Consider the following 21,353-nt stretch of genomic DNA (forward strand, 5'->3'; position numbering starts at 1 on the left):
GGAAATTTCTGGACAACGCATGCGCATTTCATTCGGCGCGGGGACGCAATTCATTTAAATGAAACCCGCCCCCAACCCGCCCAATTTCAAATCCGCCGCCAGAAATACTACGCCATCGCGAAATACTACGCGAAATCGCTGAGGATTCGAAAATGCGACAGGCAAGGTACGGTGGCGTAGTGTATCTCTGATACACTGCGCCGTTCTACATGTATGTGGATCTGGCCCAAAATGTTGATATCCACACTGTGTAGTGTGAAATGTGAATTTCTTGTACACCAACAAAAGTTTTCTGTTTAAATTCCAATAACATTTCTGCCTATTGCTGTGATTATGCTTATGGACTCTTTAGTTCCCATAGGAATTATCACTGTTCTTTTGTTCTATGTACAGTTTTTCTTTCACAGGTACAATGGAGCAGATTTAATAAGAGAATCATTTTCACTGTCACTTGGGTTCACAGCAAATACCCCGTGGGGCTCCAAAGCTAATTGGTTATTTGCCTGAAAACAGGACAGTGTATTACTTAAGAAAATGTACCCCCAATTGGGAAATGAATAAGCAAGTGACATACAAAGCTGTAAAGCTGAAAAAGGGATCAATGTGTCGCCTGCTTGCGGTTTGGAATTTGCCAAGGGCATATATATATATATATATATATATATATATATATATATATATATATATATATATATATATATATATATATATATATATATATATATCAAACTGAACAGAGAAAGTACAGTATCTACAGTTTGTAATTACAGTTTTTATGGAAAAGTAATGTAATGGAAACAAAATAAAAACATTTCCAGGCAAAGAGAATATATTTTCTGTAAAAGCATGTGAAAATATTGTCTTCACATTTTTTATTTTAATAGCTGCATTTGACATGAGTGAAACCTGAGTTGTGTGCTGTGTTTTTAATTTAAAACCCTGAAATGAAATCTGTTCTCAAGTCTCATTTGACATGAAGGTCATAATCAAACTGATCAAAAAGAGAACATGATGTGAATATGATCATCAGATGTGAAGAGTATGGTACTTTATAATGGAAATACATCACAATTAATAAACAAATAGGCCATGTCATTTGTGTGGTAAAAACTCAAACTTTACCTTATCACCGTCTCCTCCAGAATTACCTTTAAAACCCGGTAAGCCACGTGGTCCCTAAAATTAGTCATATCATTGTTATAATTTCCTGTTTTTAAAAATATGAGCCCATTAAAATAGAACACTGAATTATATTTGATCTATATACAGTATATATTTATTTTTACATATTTTATAGCTTGTCTCATTATATAACTAAAGTGATGAAATAACCAAGCAATGTCTTGAAAAGTTGTAATAGGATAATATGCCATATGAAATGCTCTATTAGTCTGCAAATAATTTAACATAGCTGCAAGTTACATCACTCAAATGTTTTACTGAAATTACACTGTAACATGTAAATGACCTAACTTGGATAAAATTTGAAACATCGTAACTGATTTTATCCACCCAACTTAAAGCAGGCAGTAGCAAATTATATTATGTAATTTTCCTACTAGAACATATCTGTATTTCGGCTGCACATTTACAAAGTACTAAAAAGACAATGTACTATGTATTTTTACATTAATGTTTTGGCTACCTTTCAATTAATGAATTTGGCACGTAGGCTACAGAATATAAAGGATTTTCTAACAAAAAAATAAGTATAAACCTAAACATAAAAACAAAAAAAGACCTACACAAAACAAAAATGATATTGTTTACTACTGTAGTGTTGTTAGCATGCCATTTGCCTTGTGGGTGTGTATCATTGCAAGAAAAACAATGGGGTTGATTTATTTAATACAAATAAACTCTTTACATTTCAAAGGAAGTCGCAATTTGCAAGGGAATTTTCCCCAGGGCTGAGTGAATGTGGCGAAGTTTCACTTTTTAAAGAATACCCAATCAAATACTAGGATAATAACAAAACAGAATTTTAGCTTACACTTGATTGGATGATGGAAGTCATCAGAGCTTCACCTCAAGTTCTGGGGATAATTCTTTACAAAGTGCAAGTTCCCTTTAAAGGGAACAACCTATTTGCTATTAGTAAATCACCCCAATTATTTTAGAGAGTTTTGTTTTTTAATTTAAATTATTCTACATAGAAGTATAATGTAATAATAGATTTCAGTACAGTTGGATCATTTTGGAATGTGGAGATGGGACTCCATTTATATGTACATACATTATACCTTCTAATTCTACAGATCAGGTGTCCTTAAATTAAACGAATATAATCTACACCATGTGTGTTCTTTTTGTTCTACACAACAATGCCTTTGTGTTTTGAATAAAAGTTTAAATAATTCCATTGACTAAACACATTGCTCTAATTAAAATTAAATCACACAACGTCCACAGAATATTTTGAAAGAATAAAGGTTTTACATTTTTTTTAAACACACATCATGGATTTAGGATTTATAATATATATATATATATATATATATATATATATATATATATATATATATATATATATATATAGAGAGAGAGAGAGAGAGAGAGAGAGAGAGAGAGAGAGAGAGAGAGAGAGAGAGAGAGAGAGAGAGAGAGAGAGAGAGAGAGAGAGAGAGAGAGAGAGAGAGAGAGAGAGAGAGAGAGAGAGAGAGAGAGAGAGAGAGAGAGAGAGAGAGAGAGAGAGAGAGAGAGAGAGAGAGAGAGAGAGAGAGAGAGAGAGAGAGAGAGAGAGATTTCCTTTCTGTAACACATAGTATTAAAATATTAGATGCTTACAGTAGTCTATAACAAACCAAGACAATGTGCCATGGTGACATTTGCCTAATTTTAATACCAATGTAGCATAGTGCATCTTTTTATACAACATGAATGTAATGTGACATGAGGTAAATCAAGCCTGTGTTGCATTCAGACATCTAGTCATGTACAGGAATATTTTTAAAAAATGGGAACTTCACTGCACATTATGGAGGTTCTAAAAAAAAAGGTTCACTTTGCTTTATCTTACCATACTTCACTTCATGTTTAAGTAAATCTGGACCACCAACACTGATTTTGTTAGGTATGAAATGGGGTAAAGTGAGGACATATACAGTAAACATTTTATTTTTTAAAACTAATCATAAGCAGACACATTACAAAATAAGAACCTTCCCAATGCTTAAATTGAACACAGCCCTGTGTTGCTGTGGCTATTTTAGTGATTTTTATAGCATAAAATAAAATTTTAGTTACGTGTGCTGTTTTTAGGAAGCACGGCTTCCCCTGTTCATATGATAATGAACATGTTGGACTTGGACATGAAGCTCAAAGCAGCAAGTGATTTTGTCAGGAAGTTAGGGGAGAAAAAAGCGCTTGAATACAGCCATGTGCTGAGGACAAAGAGGACTAGTTTTATAGGACTCCAAAAAGCAAGAAGCAGTCTGGAGAGATTCTCGATAAAAGGAAGAGGACTCGATTCATCAGGAAGAACCAAGTTAAGTAACTGTTTAGTGTACATCTATTGCATACATTGTCCATGCTCATTTGTTAGGGAGGGTAGATAGCTTGTGCATGTGTATAACTGTTTTCCCTACAGTTGTATGTGCAGCATTTTTGCAAAGCTCAATAATGTACTACAGAGGTTTATACATTTCGTTGGTTGTACAGCAAAGAACCTTGAAAGACAAAGCAAAACAAGACTCAATGCATCTCCCTTCATACTTAAAGGGACCCTGTCACTTATTTGACCAAACTTGGCTTGACCCCATCACCACAAATGCAGGTAAAAGCACAGACAAATCATTATCTTAAATACTTGCAGCATGGTTGCTCTCTATAAATATATTATTTTTTTACTTACTTGCAATGGGCCAGTGAATTTGCTAGCAAATTCAATATTTTAGGAAGTTTATTTCCTAGTACATTCCCCTTTCTCCTTGCTTTTCATAGTCCTATCCCATTCTGATCTGTCTATTTACCATCTTTGTTGGCCCAGGTTTTCTGACTTTCATTTCCCTACATAATTTTGCATATAACTGCTGGTGGATGGGGTTTGCCCTGACTCCACATCTAAGATGGTGGCACCCAGCAGCAGTCCTACCCAAGAGATGTCTACCCAAGAAAGCTTTTACAAGTTAATGACATGCTTAACCACTTGCCGACCGCCTCACGAACATTTTCGTCGGTAGAATGGCACAGACAGGCAAATGGGCGTACAGGTAAGTCCCTTTAAATTTTCTGCCGCAAGCTCCGTGACCGTGCCAGTGGGAACCACGGACTCGATGTCCACCTGTGTCCCGCGATCTTGTCACAGAGAGGCAGAACAGGGGGATGCCTGTGTAAACAAGGCATCTCCCTGTTCTGCCTAGTGACAAGACACTAATCGTTTGCTCCCTCACATCGGGAGCAGCGATCAGTGTTGTGTCACAGTAAGCCCTCCCTCCACACAGTTAGAATCACTCCCTAGGACATACTTAACCCCTGCCTAGCACCCTGGTGGTTAACCCCTTCCCTCCCAGTCACATTTATACAGTAATCATTGCATTTTTATAGCACTGATCGCTGTATAAATGTGAAGGGTCCCAAAATAGCGTCAAAAGTGTCTGATGTGTCCGCCATAATGTCGCAGTCACAATAAAAATTGTGGATCGCCGCCATTACTAGAAAAAAAAATTAATAAAAATGCCATAAAACTATCCCCTATTTTGTAGACGCTATGGGCCAGATTCACAAAAGAGATACGATTGTCGTATCAATGCGCCTGATTCATAGGATCAGGTTACGCATAGATAGCCCTAAGATCCGACAGGTGTAAGTGACTTACACCGTCGGATCTTAGTCTGCAATTCTAGGCCAGCCGCTAGGTGGCGAGTCCATTACGGTCGGCTAGAATATGCAAATGACTAGTGAATCTGGCCCTATAACTTTTGCGCCAACCAATCAATAAACGCTTATTGCGATTTTTTTTACCAAAAATATGTAGTAGAATACGTATCGGCCTAAACTGAGGAAATCATTTTTTTATATATTTTTGGGGATATTTATTATAGCAAAAAGTAAAAACTATTGCTTTTTTTTTTACAAAAATTGTCTCTCTATTTTTGTTTATAGCACAACAAATAAAAGAGGTGATCAAATACCACCAAAAGAAAGCTCTATTTGTGGGAAAAAATGAACATCAAGTTTGTTTGGGAGACATGTTGCACGACTGAACAATTGTCAGTTAAAGCGACGCAGTGCCAAATCGCAAAAAGTGGCCCGGTCATTTGGCAGCCAAATCCTCCGGGGCTGAAGTGGTTAAAATAACTAAATGCACTCATAATCATATGGGTAGATTCTTGTGGAAATTAATGGTTTGGCGACTGGGTCTCTTTAGATACATAATACCCAACTAGTAATTGATTCAGTGATTATTAAAGACGCGCACACACAGAGACACACACAAAGACAAACAATTTTAAGAAAGTTTGATTATTGGGCCATTGATCTCTGTCAGTATTTGTAAATTGTGAAACCTAATGTTGATGCCAGTTAAGATAATAAATACAATTATTATCTGATCTTCAAACATTACCTGCTCTCCATGGTTTCCTGCTATACCTGGTAATCCCTGTTATGAAAAAGACAAAAAAAAAACATGTTTTATACAGGCATGCAGACTTACTTGGAAGTATCTATAAAATAAATGTATTAAAAGTGCATTCAGACAGTAGGCAGCAGCATAATGATTGTTGTACAAACCATGTAAGCTCAAATTGGGCAAACTGAGCTTTTTGGAGGGGAGGGAGCACTAAAAGCATCAGCCTGTCACAGGGTACAACAATATTGTTCGGCCGGGAAAATTCATCCTGGATGATCAATGTATCACCCTGCTATAAAATTATACAAGCATACAGGCATTAGTTCTCTTATGACTGCAGACACCTTTAAACGGTGTGGAACTGGGGGTACAATTTGTATACTGATTTCTAATTGTGTTCATTTACACTGTCTCAATATCTACAGAGAACATGTCTGTATTATCTATCTGTATTGTGTACGAACTCATGAAACACATGATAATTGTTGTCCAACTTTAAAAGTCCTGAGTTTCAGGATTTTCCTCATCCAAAGCGCTGCCACAGAAGACCTCAGTAACCAGAAAGGTGGGAGCTCAAAAAGGAAAGACCACTGGCGCCAATGCTTGTGTGGACCTTCTTTTTCACTGAAAGTAAAAATCTGCATTAAAGGTGCAATGGAACTGTGAATACACTGGGGTTGATTTACTAAAGGCAAATATGCTGTGCACACATGTGCAGTTGCTCTAGATCTTAGCAAAGGAGCGTAAGCTCTGCAGATTTCTATCATCCAATCATGTGCAAGTTGTTTGTTTAGCTTGGCTATGACTAAGCACTAGTTTCAGTGCGAAACGCGTCAGAAGTCAGGTTTTATTTTATTTTGCTGTGACTTGCAGTGCTGTCCTTCTTTTAATAAAAGGCTACAATTTGTTCAGAGTGCGGCTGTCCAGAGACAATCTTTGTTCCTGCTTTGCTAAGTGCATTGCCTGCACCTGAGTTGTCTGCAATGGAGGATATTCATCTGGGTTCCCACCTGGAGCGGCTATTCCCTTTTCTGTGTTGGGGTGGAGGGTTCTCTGGAGGGGTTCAGGGTACTATGGGTTGGGGTAGGGTTCTGTGGAGGGGTGCAGGGTACCATGGGTTGGGGCAGGGTTCTGTGGAAGGGGTGCAGGGTACTATGGGTTGGGGCAGGGTTCTGTGGAGGGGTGCAGGGTACTATTGGTTGGGGTAGGTTTCTGTTGAGGGGTGCAGGGTTCTGTGGAGGGGTGCAGGGTACTATGGGTTGGGGCAGGGTTCTCTGGAGGGGTGCAGGGTACTATGGGTTAGGGCAGGGTTCTGTGGAGGGATGCAGGGTTCTGTGGAGGGGTGCAGGGTACTATGGGTTGGGGCAGGGTTATGTGGAGGGGTGCAGGGTACTATGGGGTGGGGCAGGGTTCTGTGGAGGGGTGCAGGGTAGATGGGAGGTACAGGAAGAAGAGAGGGCTCTCAGCCTCCCACACAGGGTTCAATGGAGAAGTAGAGGGCAGAGGATAGTGTACCCTGGACATTGCACCGCCTGGAACAGTCGAAGGGACCTGGATCAGAGCTGGGGGAGAGGGAGGGAGCAGCTGGGGTGAGCGAGCACCAAGAAGGAGGGACCTGAGGACTGGGAAGCATGGGAGGGACTCAGAAATACAGATACAGGCAGCGCCCTGGCCCCATTTCAGTCACGAGAGACGAGCAGTGCCAGAACAACGATCACCATGATCAGCCTTACACTGCAGGGTGCCAGAACACCGCTATCCCTGACCTACACACCTACATCTCCATCCACTGTACTACTAACCCACTGCCTGCCCCGCTCCTCCAACCAATCACCCTCTTCTACCTTCTTTGAGGGCCAGAACGATCCTGCCTATCAGCAGAGCCAAGCAAGGGGGCGGGAGGAGCTGTTATGAAAAGACTCCACCAATCCTGCTGACTGTGCAGCTCTCCCGCCCCCTTGCTCTGCTGATAGGATGAAATTGTTGGTGATGCGGGAGAGCCGGAAGAGGAGACAGACAGACATGACTACAGAATTATGAACGGCTGCATCGGCCGTGTCAATTTCATTTCGGGACATTATACTGTCCCAGAATGAAGGTGCCCTGAGACCCTGAATAGACCTCCAAGATGTGGGACTTTCCCTGGCAATCCGGGTCATGTGGTCACCCTACCCCGCACTCACTGGAGCGCTGGGCTCTGGAAGGGGCAGGAGAGGTCAGCTCAGGCTCCCAGCGCCTCACTGAGAGGCTGAGCCGGGTACCAGTCCAGGCATGTGGGCAGATTCCAAACATGGTCATTATCCTTGCCGAGTCTGGACTATCTCTGTTATGTCAGCCAACAGCATGCTTCAGCCCACTGTCTGCTGAAAATAGATCACAGAAGTCCAGAAAAAACTGCACTCCTGTGATCCACAGAAGTACAACCAAACAAGCTTTGACTGTACTTCTCCTTTAAATTACAAAGGGTTAGAACCTCCATTCGTTTTATTGCTGTCTGAGTTCTCCACTGGTGTCACTGGGGCAGGAAATTTGTGAAAATGTGCCGAATAGGGATACAGGCAGCAATAAAACTCGGGCAGAGGTTCTAAACTTTCTTCCTTAAAAAAAAAAAAACATTTTTGCTAAAGTTATATTTGATTTCTGTTGGCACTACTAATTAAATTCTGTATATGGTCTCAAACTCATATCACTAAGTTAAAATAATGTCGTTCTGTGAATTTTACCTCGAATTAAATTATAAACACCGAGACACTGAGTACATTTTTGCACAATGGTAGGATTTCTTCTCCAGCTGGCTCAAGGCAATGCAATTCTGCATGAGACCACACAGTTCGTTATTATCAATTCTACGCAAAAACATTGGTGCCCAGAATAACTATTCAAAGGCTTTATTGAAAAATAAGCTCAAGCTACACTCCCCTTACCTCTAAGCCACTTGGCCATTGGGATTTAAACAAATCATATTTTACTTAACAGACAAAGCACACTCTTCAAGTAAATAAATATAATATGTAAAAAATATAACTTGGTTGGGGGAAAGGGATTATGGGATGCCCATAAAACGGATCACTTTGCCATCATATTTTAAGAATTATATTTTAAGAATTATTTCAAGAATTTGTTGAATGAATGAGCATTTGAAGAACTCCCGCAGACTGTCACTCCCAGGGCTCCTCTCCTAATGTACAAAACTTCACTGTGAACTATTAGGCCGCGTATCACACATGGTCGCTCCATCCGATGAGAACGGTCCGAAGGTTAACCGATGAAGCTGACTGATGGTCTGATGTGCCTACACACCATCAGTTAAAAAAACGATTGTGTCAGATGCGGTGACGTAAAACACAACGACGTGCAGTAAAAAACAAAGTTCAATGCTTCCAAGCATGCGTCGACTTGATTCTGAGCATGCGCATGTTTTTAACCGATGCTTTTGCATACTAACCATCGGTTTTGACCTATCGGTTATCAGTCCATCAGTTAAATTTTAAAGCAAGTTCTCTTTTTTTTGACCAAAGGATAACTGACCGATGGGGCCCACACACGATCGGTTTGGACCGATGAAGTGGTCCTTCAGTTTGTTTTCATCGGTTTTGACCGACCGTGTGTACGCGGCCTTAGTCTTTCCGCCTCATCATCTTCACTGTACATAAAGGAATACTCTGAATAGTCCTATATGCTTGCTGACTTGCTGAACTGTTAATAGGCCAGGGACCTGCAGTACCCCTTCTTGCGTCGTAGTTGATTAGCAGATTGTATTAGTTGGTGAACTACTGATCCCAGCTAGCCCGACATGCAAATCCTGTGCCCCGCAGGCCACATCGATTTGACACAAAACCCCACAGTCTCTCCTCTGGCCTTGCACCCAGCTCCCCTGGCATGCCTCCTCCAGATATTCACTGTGTCACACTTACTGACCTTCTCCTGTCCTGAGTCCATGATGAAGAACTTAACTGGACATGCGTTCCAATCAGTTCTCCGGCCCCTCTGTTCCAGGACACCTCTCCCATGACCGTGTAAAGACAAGGCTCCCTCCCAGCTCTCCCGGGCTCCTCCACTGAGACCCAGACGAGGATGGGCCTTTTGCTGTGATCTACCACGCCATTCTTCACGTCTCCCAGCTGACATCTACCATTCAGTGGGCTGGACCTGAGCTTAAGTAGGAGGCCTGTCCCCTGCCAATTCCAGTTGGGGATTGGTCAGGGCTTCTCACATAATCTCCCTGTCACTCTAGCTCTCAGCCCATTCTCCCTGGAAGCAAGGGAGGCGCCCAAGAACTGAAGCACAGGTGGTCACACCCACTGCTACTCTAACCACTCTCTGCACCCAGATCAAAATAAGCAGGCCTAGCATGCAGCATAGGCCTGCCTAAATTTACCTACCTGGCAGATACCATACAAAAATCCCATATATATATATATATATATATATATATATATATATATATATATATATATATATATATATATATATTTATATATATATATATATATAATAATGACACTTTCCCATTCTGAAATGGAAATCAGACATTTTTTTGCATAGATATCCGTTGGGTAATATAGGTATCATGGGCATCACTGTTCCGAAAGCTAAACAGCTATTGTGATCCACACTTTGTAAAAATGGCATTAAAGTAATTTAGACATCCTGTACTTTGCTTCATGGTAATTCAAAGTGTATAATGAAACAGAGTTGCATTCATTTGCAAATAAAAACTGAATTTCTTATTTATTGGCTATAAATATTGCTTCAGCCCAGAGTGCTGGGATGTATTTATTTTTTCTGACCGAGTTGCTAGAATGTAACAAGCCAGGATAAGAGGGTTTTACAATGAAGTCTGTGATGAGTCACCCACACTGGCTGGTTTACATATCATCTTGTAAAAATGCAGAATAAGGTGCTCAAAATGCAGCATGCAGGGCTATTTTCCAATGTAGTGTACTTCACTTTAGCTATGAGTCATTGCGTAAGGTCACAACATCAATTCCCTGTATAAATGTGGCAATAACCATTAAGATCTGGCTGTTTCACCCAACTTTAGGGCCTGTGTTGATGGGATTTGGGCATGTTTTGATAAGTTTGATATTAGTTTGAGATGCTTCTGAGAGAAATCATTGATTGGTGCATTTGGCTTGCAGTTAACATACTTCTGACCTGCTTCAAGTGGGTTTTGTATCTCCATAGACTTATGATAATGCATAATCTGTTTGAAGCAAACTAAAGCTGATCAAACAGGCTGTAAGGTGATCAGACTACTCAGACAAGATCCAGACATTTGGTAAAATATAATAAGACTGATTGGGACTGTTTGGGACTTGGGACTAAATGAAAACATATGAAAATATATCTCTCCATCCCTGTATGTTTTGCAGATTTACTAAAAGTGTTAAGAATGACCCCCCCCCCCCCCCAAAAAAAAAAGATCCAAAATGTTGTTATTTTGTTCCTCTTGATTGGATAATTGAAATACATCTTTTGTGTGTGTGTGTGTGTGTGTGTGTGTGTGGTTCTATATGCCATTCTTGCTGCTTAGTACATGATCATATATTGTATTTAATTGTTAACAGACTATTTAATTGTTAACAGACTGGGTCACAAAATGGCTCCATTAACTCTAGATGTTCTTTGAAATGGGATAAATACAACAACATATACAATGGGTCCAAATGTATTCCCTATAAACATAACAATTGCATTATGCAAGACACTTTGATTTATGTTGGAGCAGAAAAAATAAATAAAATATGTTTTTGATTGGCTTCTTCAGAATAATACAGTTTCTTAATTAGTATCAGGCTTAATAAACAGCATATATCAAAAATAAAAATATGCTTAATATAAAATACATCTAAGCATTCTAGTTTGCCGTTAAAAAATACATTGCAGGAATGGATATTTTGATTCCATGTTTTAAAGAAAAACAAACCCAATTATGATTAGTTAAATTATACCATTACTACAGCAATACTTTAAAATGTATGCTCATATTGAATTCAGAGATTTCAATCATTCTAAAAATATTTTTGATCTATAACAAAGTGAGGAGGGCATCAGGGAAGACTACTGACCACTGTTCAGCCCCATATTTCTAATCATATATATGTAATTATATATTGGGCCTCCCTGTGTAGAAGGTTTTTGTCCAAGTAGTCTGTAAATGACAGTATGGGGGAGATTTACTAAAACGGGAGCATTTAAAATCTGGTGCATCTGTGCATGATAGCCAATCAGCTTCTAACGTCAGCTTTTTCAATCGAGCTTTGACAATAAAACCTGGAAGCTGATTGGTTTCTGTGCAGATCTGCACCAGATTTTGCACTCTCTAGTAAATCCCCCCCTATGTGACAGAACGTATTAGTTTTTCCTAGCAGTTTTTTATTAACTTAATTGATCAAACACAACAAATAATATTTCCAAAAAATAGTGCAATATCTATTTTAGGCTATATAGACTATAAAGTATTTTTCTTACAGAGTTTACATAACCAGGTTCAGTAGCTGTCTATCTGCTGTTGTAGTGGTGCATAATGAAAAGTGATCATAAAATAAAAAAATAACTGTTTGGAATATCCCAAACGGAACACTTTATTGGGTGCTTTACTAGGAAGCAAGGGATCTGAAAGTCCTTGTAAATGAAGTAGATATTATTTAAAAAAAATAGCTCCAGCTAAAAAGCTACTGTAAATGCAAAGTTCAAATGCATGTCTGTAAACTGTTTTGTCAAAGACAATAATCTTAATTCTTTTAAGGAATCATGGATTCATGCAACCCTTCCAAAATGCATAGTCGGGACTCACAGTGCAGAACCACCCACTATTAGGGCACATTTTGACAGTTACTTAAGAGGCTGACTGAGGAAAACGTGCAGTGCAAAGGGTATTTGGCCTAGTCTCCTTAAAACTACCCTGCCTAAATATCATGGAGCAACCCTGCCTAAACATCATGGTGCTACATAAAAAAAAATCCATGGGACATTGTTTAGGCTCATGCAATATGTACTGTTCCATAACACCACATCTAAGCCAAGGATGTGTTTTAAAGCATACTGGTAATTTTTGTTTTTTTCCATGTCAACCTCAAAGGAGTTGTAAAGGAAAGCATTTTTTTGGCTGAAATTACTGTTTACAGGGTATAGAGACATAATAGTTAACTGATTCCTTTTAGAAATGATTAAAATAGATAAAAATCAATCATATAATGTACCTGTAGTTTCAGTTTTGTTTATGCATCTACTTTCATGCTTCTGTGAGGTACAGAGACACAGAGGGCAGTGATGGTTTGTAAAACGAAAGTGATTGGTTCTGAGGGGTTTAAGACACACAGTAATCACACCTCCTTGATTAGTGCCACAAAGAGAAAGCTCCCATGACTTTTTTCATCAGGAAACAGACTGTTCAGAACAGAGAAGGATTACAGCAACATCGAAGTAGGGGGGAACTCTCCAACAGCAACACAGACAGAAAAAAAATGCTTTTCATTAGTAGGTGAAGGCTAGAATCCCCATCTTTGTCTGTGTCCCTGTTGTTTACGGTTTAAAGTTCTAATTTCCTGTCTGGTGAAATTGTTGTTGGTCTCTATGACTGTACTCTTCGCTTGTTCTCTTCCTTCTTATCCAACCGCACCTTTAGCATAAATTACAATTCTACTTCCTCCTCTCCTCTTCCTTTCTCTGTTGGGTTCCCCCAAAGTTCTGTTCTTGGACCTCTCCTATTTTCAATTTACACCACCTCCCTGGGTCAGCTGATACCATCTCTACGGTAAAGACACCCAAGTCTATTTCTCTACCCCTCAGCTCACTCCCTCCATCTCCTGACGTATCTCTAATTTACTAACAGATATATCAGTCTGCATGTCACACCATTTCCTCTAACTCAATCTATCCAAAACCGTACTTATAATTTTCCCTCCCCCATGTGCCCCCTCCTTTGATCTCTCTGTCAAAATTTATGGCACAACTATAAGCCCATCCATGCATGCCATGGTCCTAGGTGTAGTCCTGGACTCTGAACTCTCCTTTAAGCCCCACATCCAATAACTGTCCAAATCTTGTTGCTTCAACATATACAACATCTCCTAAATATGCCCCTCTCTAACCAATGACACAACAAAGCTCTTAATTCACTCCCTGTTCATCTCTTGTCTTGACTACTGTAACACACTTACCTTCTCACTCACTCACCTCTGCATAGTCTATCCCTCATTAATCCATCATGAATGCTGTTGCCAGACTCATCCACCTTACCAACCGCTCAGTATCTGCTAAAACTCTCTGTCAATCCCTCCACTGGCTTCTGCTCATCCACAACTTAGCCCCCAGCTACATCACTAGCCTAGTCTCAAAAAAACAACCTAATCATTCTCTTCATTCCTCTCAAGACCTCCTGCCCCCTAGCTCCCTCGTTACCTCCTCCCATTCTCGCCAGGACTTTTCCAGAGCCTCTCCATTCCTATGGAACATGTTACCCCAATCTGTCCGATTATCTCCTACTCTGTTAGCTTTAAGATGATCCCTGAAAACCCTCCTCTACAGAGAAGCCTATCCTACTCACACCTAACAACTGTATGTATATCTTCTCTATCAGCTCATCCCCCACAGTTATTACTTTTTGTTTCACTTGACCCTCCCTTCTAGATTGTAAGCTCTAATGAGCAGGGCCCTCTGATTCCTCCTGTATTGAACTGCATTGTAACTGTACTGTCTGCTCTCATGTTGTAAAGCTATGCAAAAACTGTTGGCGCTATATAAATCCTGTATAATAATAATATTCAGGACAGGAAGAGAGGGTTAATCTTTCTCGCAGAGCACCAGGTAGTAGTATTAGGCCAACAGAAGTTCTAATTCTTCCTCACTTTATCCATAAATAAAAAATTATTTAGGTTGACATACACATTTACAGAGATTGGTCAGGTTAGTTTTCTGTGTAGTATTTGTCAGATTAGGTTAGGCCTGGGATTGTTTGTGGGCATGTTTAAGGCTCCATGCACACTAGGAGCAGAAAAAACGTCAACGTTTTTAGCTTGAAAAACGTGGCATAAAAGACGCAAAATGAAAGCATATTGTACAAAGTTTTGGCGAGTCTATGAGAGGTTAGTTCATAGACGTTTTTTGCACTACACTCCCCTCTGCAAAAGTTTTTACTCCCACAACACACCTAAAAAAACGTTGGCACTTGACGTTCAGAAGAGATAAGAGGAGTTTAGGAGAGACTGACGTTTTTACAGCTCCTAAACTCCTCCAGGAAACGCGATAGAGAAAGGTTTTTTTTCCTGCCTCTGAACGTCCCTGACAGAAAACACCTGTAGCAGTCAATAATGTGCAAAGACACATAGAGCACAATAGAAGTGCTTCTAGAGCAGAGGTTCTCAACCTTCTAGGGCCGTGACCCTTGATAAAATTTCCCAAGTTGTGGGGACCCCTAACAGTAAAATTATTTTCGTAGCGGGGTTGTCAGCACCCGGGGCAAGACAAGTAAGTTGCACCCCTCACCCATGGACATTTAGCTCTTCCTGAGTCCTTTTAATGGTAACTATAATCACAGGTAGTGTTACTCTCTGTGTCTCGTAGCAGTGACACCTATGCTGAAATCAGGAGATAGGGTCTCCTCATAGGTGTGCGCAGCCTATTGCATTAGGGTGTGCACCCCAAATGTATTACAACATGGACGGTGTCAGTAGAGCAGTGGACTTGTCAGTAGAGCAGAGGTTGGTGTTAGTAGGACAGTGGACAGTGTCAGTTGCTTTTTATTTTTATTATTTAAAGCTTTTTATTTTTTACAATTTTTTTTCCGGTGGCATTGGTGCAATATCAGCAGGTGGAATCTGCACCTGAAGCATTGATTAGGGTGTGCCCAGGCACACCCGGCACACCCCCTGCGCACACCTATGGGTCTCCTCCAGCCCCTCCCACTTCACTTTCGTCACCAGTCAGCTGACCTCTAGTCTCTGTCCCGCAGCCATGCCATTAACTGAATGGGCGGCTGCAAAGAGGCTGAGTGGGCAGCCGTGGGCTCCAGGGATAGCCCTGCTGGGACGCAGCAAAAAGGCTGGGAGATCGTGCAGGCTTCAGGAACAGCCCAGGATTCGGTGACCCCCTGGAAAATCTTTATTCGACCCCTGAGGGGGTCCCGACCCCCAGGTTGAGAACCACTGTTCTAGAGGCAGGAGAAAAAAATGTCAAGCGCCTGTAGAATCAACGTTTTTTAAGTCCAGTGTGCATGGAGCCTAAGTGTTATATTTTTGATGCTGAAAGCTTCCCGCTAAGAACTAATAGCTCCGTAGATTTGTATGCTGCCATATCGTTTGAGTTTTATTTGATTGAACTGGCTGGACACAAATTATAGGCACAGATTTGGGAAGTTCATATTAAAGTGGTAAAATGCTGCTTTTCATTTCAAGAGGGATCTTGATGTTGCATATAAATTTATGAAAGGATCTGTGATGTGTGCCTCAAAGGTATTTGAGAATTATGATTGGGGTGTGCTAAATAAATAATTTAACTCATAAAGACAATTATATTGACAGCTTGTATTCCAAGCTATAAACATTTTTATTACACAGTGCTGTATAAGACATACTGTAAATGTAAATAGTCTTACAGCAAGTAGGCAACTGACAAGTCCAGAGTATCCATGGTCATCTTTATTAGTATTACAATTAAAGCATGCTATTGGAATCCGTGTCGTTTTTAACTAGAAATATTTCCAATTACACAGCCAAAATGTACTGTATCCTAGCAACCAGTTATGTAACATAAAAAATTTCCTGAAGTGCAGAAGGGGCTTTCCTTCTTGTAGCTGGCAAAAGAAATGGACCTAAATTGACTTTCTGTTTCCAGTTATTAACAAAAAAAGAGAGCTTAAGATTTTCCTTTGCAGGGCTTTTTTTTATATCTAAAGTGGATTAACTGTAGCTACAGCTTAAAACATTAAAACAAAATTCAAGGGCATTTGTTTAACATGTGTTTAACAGATAAGAAATCACACATCATCTGGTATACATACTCTGTATACATATACTGTATATTTACATATACACAATATATTGACAGAGAATAATTGACTTCCTTTACTTTCTGTGAGGAAGTGATGTTTCCCTGCATCCAATTTGCATGACAGGAGATTATGACCGGCTCTCTATGCAGTCGGTTCCCATATATCCATTAAGGCTGTGGAGCGGCTTGCACAGGAGTCCTGTGCATCTTTGGCTTTATTTCAGGGCCGAATTCAGGCAAAAAATTGGCCCTGATTTGTCCCTGAAACGGAGAACAGGGACACACCCGACCCCTGTTGCGAGCCGCATCCATCTTAGATGTAAAACCAGCCTTTCAGAATACACAAGCAAATTCTACTGCTTAGTCTACTTAAACCAGTCCTACCTTACCTTATGGGGGAGGAAGAGAAGTCACTGCTCCTCTACTAGAGAATAATATCACATGGAAGATGTACAGAGTTGTGTACATGTTTATATATAATCCCCACTGAAACTCTCCACATATACACAATAAATATTACCCTTCCACTCATTTACTCTTAGCTGTACTGAGGACTGTGATTGGCCAGGTATTTTTTGACTGGCCCCCCCCCCCCCCCCCCCTACACACACACACACATTTATGCTCTAAGATGTAATTAACTGAATAGAAACTTCCCTTAAAGAAAGTTTTTAATTAAACATCTGCTATTATGAGAAAAAAAATGCCATAGATGTTGGAATCTGATTTTCTTCCAAAAAGCAGGGCTTTTTTTCAGCAGGAACGTGGGGGAACGCAGTTCCGGCACCTCCAAAATGGAATATATATAATAGCAAGGGGTGCTGGGGTGTGCTGGAGGATCAATTGATGCTGGCAACTGGGGAATCTATTGTTGCTGTAGGGGATCTATTTTTATCGAGAAAGGGGGTCTATTGTTGCTGGAGAGGTCTTCTATTGCTCATGGGGGATTTATTGTTGCTGGGGTAGGTCTTATGTTGCAGGTGGTCAATAGTTGCTGAGAGGGATCTACTGTTGAGGGAGGGGGTCTAATGTTTCTGGCTGCTGGAGGGCCTATTGATGCTTCCTACTGGGGAATATATTTTTACGGTAAGGGATCTATATTTTCAGGGGGATCTATTGCTGCCGGAGATGTCTATTGTTTCTGGGGGGATCTATTGTTGCTGGGGTTGGTCTTATCTTGCAGGGGGTCAATCGTTGCTGAGAGGGATCTACTGTTGAGGTAGGGGTTTAATGTTGCTGGCTGCTGAAGGGTCTATTGATGCATGCTACTGGGGAATCTATTGTTCCTGGAGGGGATCTATTTTTGCAGGGGGGTTGCTGGTGGGGGGTCTATTGTTTCTGGCGGTGAGTCTTATGTTGCAGGGGGTCAATCTTTGCTGAGATGGATGTACTGTTGAGGGAAAAGTTTAATGTTGCTGGCTGCTTGAGGGTCTATTGATGCTGGCTGTTGGGAGTCCATTGTTGCTGGGGTGGATCTATTGTTACTGGGGTGTCTATTGATGCCAAATCTATTTTACTGCTTTTCTTGTTATTAACACATTCCATACAGAATACTTAGCACTACAAATGATACTTGGTTTTTCATTCTCTAAAAGGGGTGGTACTGGGAGGTGGGTAATGGGTGGAACCAAGTAACAGTGCTCGGAGGTGGGAAGAGGCGGAGCCAATGGGGTGACTCGGAAGGTCACACTTTTCTTTTATTTAGGTACGCACATACATTGTTAACTGCATTATAGGCAAACAACCTAATTACAGCCCACAGGCAGCACAGTACCACACTGGCTGTACCTGGAAAGATTAAGCTCAACAGTCAAAATACTTCAAAATGTGTCTTTTTCTCCAAACCCTGGCTAAAGTCTTCCAATAAAACCATTTAGACAAAATTGTCACAAAATTGTCCCTTTGTTTGTGTAGCATATAAAACATACTGGCCCGGATTCTCGTACGAGTTATGCCAGTGTATCTCCAGATATGCCGTCGTAACTCTGAGTCCGAGCCGTCGTATCTATGTGCCTGATTCTTAGAATCAGTTACGCATAGATTTGTATTAGATCCGACCGGCGTAAGTCTCTTACGCCGTCGGATCTTAACTGCATATTTACGCTGGCCGCTAGGGGCGTGTACGCTGATTTACGCCTAGAAATTTGTAAATCAGCTAGATACGCGAATTCACGAACGTACGCCAGGCCGACGCAGTACAGATACGCCGTTTTTGTTAGGCTTTTCCCGGCGTAAAGTTACCCCTGCTATATGAGGCGTACATGAGGCGTACCAATGTTAAGTATGGACGTCGTTCCCGCATCAAATTTTTTAAATTTTACGCCGTTTGCGTAAGTCGTTCGCGAATAGGGCTGGGCGTCATTTACGTTCACGTCTAAAGCATTGGCTTCTTGCGGGTTAATTTGGAGCATGCGCACTGGGATACGTTCACGGACGGCGCATGCTCCGTTCGTAAAAAGCGTAATTTACGTGGGGTTACATAAAATTTACATAACACACGCCCACATCTATCACATTTGAATTAGGCGGGCTTACGCCGGCCTATTTACGATACGCCGCCGCAACTTTCGTTTGAGAATACGGCACTTGCCTGTAAAAGTTGCGGAGGCGTAACGTAAATAGGATACGTTACGCCCGCACAAAGATACGCGATTCTACGTGAATCCGGGCCACTGTCTTTATCAAAACATATATGGCAGTGTTTGCATTTAATGTTATTTAATAGTGAGATACCCTATTATGGTATTTAAATAACTTAGAGCAGGCCTTTTTCAACTTCTGGCTCACAGTGGCTGTCTAAGTTGCCTGAAACCAAAATATGCAGAAGAACTCATATTGTAGAGAAGTATTTTTTACCCATTATTCTTCCTTGTGAGAAAATACAATACATAATTAGTAATATAGCAATGAGAATATCAGAGCATTCTGCTGCACTCTGCTGGCTCTTTAAATGAACCAGAATATTTGGCTAAAAAAGTATATCACAAAAGGAAGCCCTATGATGTTAATACAAGATATATTATCTCTCAAAGCCCCCTTGTTCACTCTTGTTAAGTAAAAGATAAACATAAGTAGCTCAGTGCAAGCAGTTGATCAGTACCAGATACAAACAATATGTATGATTGTTTGTTTTTATTAACATGCCAAAGACTCAAAAGGTCATAGCACTAGAAACAATTATCTCTATGAGAAATACAATGGATCTCAAGTTGTACGCAATGAACCATACACTCCCATTTGGTAAGCAATTTATTTTAGTGCTTTGTATCTACAGCAGCTGAAATATTTATGAATGTGCATAGTGTACTGCAAATTACAGCTACAATATAAATCTAAACAGTTAGTGTACATGTGTATAACAATGTTATAGTACTCACAGGCTTACCATCTGGACCAGGTTGTCCAGGGGAACCAGGAATACCAGGCTGTCCAGGATCTCCCTGTAAAAAGGCAATTGTATGCGTTATTATATTTCAAATTTGTCCCAAATAATAAATAATTATGGAGAAACCAATAAACTGTTTGCAATTTTGTGTTTCCTTTACCATAATAAAGCATAAGTCCCTCTGAATTTATTTCAAATAAACTGATTTCTGGAAGCAATACTCAAAAGGGCAAATGACTAGTCACTAGTATTGACTGTGGTCTCCCTTTCGCTGTTCTTTGCCTATTATATAATCATCTTTCCTTGTTCCGGGCTGTGTTTCTGTATGGCGGCAGCTATTTTGGCAGAGGTTTTGCTTTCTTATATCAGAGCCTCCAGCAAGGAGAAAAGTGGGCAAAAGAGCAGTAACATCACCATATCTGACTTCAAAAATTATTCATCTAGCAGTCAAAGGCAAAAGTGCCTTGGAGATCACACACAGCATATGCAGCTATGAGGCTGTATGGACAAGAGAAGCTAGGTACTCTCCCATAAGAAGTGTACTGCAGTTCTTCAGCAGACGGTACAGTTGTGCACAATTGACATTTCTAAATGTTTCTAAAATGTCCCAATAACATCACAAATCTCCAATTATGGAGTTAAATTTCACCTTAAGTACATTTTAAAGAAAACTTCACTAATGCTGTTTTTACAGCTTGAAACATATACAGAGGTAAACATATGTAAGATAATGACGGCTTGGTTAGAAATGACGGATACAGATACAGTGGCATAGGAACTAGACAGCAGAGAGAAGTGACACTAAGTGCATTGGATTCAGACACCAACACTATAGAAGGAAGTGCTCACATTTAATGTCAAAGGTTTACAACCACTTTAAAGTACATCTAAAGCCAAAACATTGGGCCAGATTCACAGAAGCCGTATTTACTGATACACCGGCGTACTTTCAAATTTGCCGCGTCGTATCTTTAGTTTGAATCCTCAAACCAAGATACGACGGCTTCTGGCTTCGATCCGACACGCGTACGGCTTCGTACGCCTTCGGATCGTAGGTGCAATACTTTGGCGCCCGCTGGGTGGAGTTTGTGTCGTTTTCCGCGTCGGGTATGCTAATTAGCTTTTTCCGTCGATCCACGAAGGTACGAGCGGCCGTCGCATTCTCTTACGTCATCGCTAGTCGGCTTTTCCCGTCGAATAGTTAAAGTTGCTATTTTGTGGCGTATAGATAGACTTGCCATGTTAAAGAATGGCCGTCATCCCCGCGTCGAATTTTGAATTTTTTTTTTGCGTAAGTCGTCCGTGAAAAGGAAAGGACGTAACTCACGTCTACGTTCAAAAAATGACGTCGGTGCGACGTCATTTCGGGCAAAGCACGGCGGGAAATTTCGAAACGGAGCATGC

General features: G+C 40.5%; 1 protein-coding gene across 2 annotated transcripts in view; it reads right to left on the bottom strand.

Annotated features, from left to right (window-relative positions):
* Window positions 1-21,353, bottom strand: part of LOC120936992 (collagen alpha-1(XXI) chain-like) — a 280,507-nt gene that overhangs the window by 86,104 nt on the left and 173,050 nt on the right. For both annotated transcript variants that reach the window (XM_040349853.1, XM_040349854.1), the window contains exons 10-12: window positions 19,942-20,004; window positions 5,567-5,602; window positions 1,123-1,176 (exon numbers count right to left, since the gene is read on the bottom strand). In XM_040349853.1, coding sequence (XP_040205787.1) covers window positions 1,123-1,176; window positions 5,567-5,602; window positions 19,942-20,004 — 153 coding nt within the window. The remainder of the gene's footprint in view (window positions 1-1,122; window positions 1,177-5,566; window positions 5,603-19,941; window positions 20,005-21,353) is intronic.

This window comes from Rana temporaria, chromosome 4 (assembly GCF_905171775.1).
Source record: "Rana temporaria chromosome 4, aRanTem1.1, whole genome shotgun sequence".
In the NCBI taxonomy this organism is placed as follows: Eukaryota; Metazoa; Chordata; class Amphibia; order Anura; family Ranidae; genus Rana; species Rana temporaria.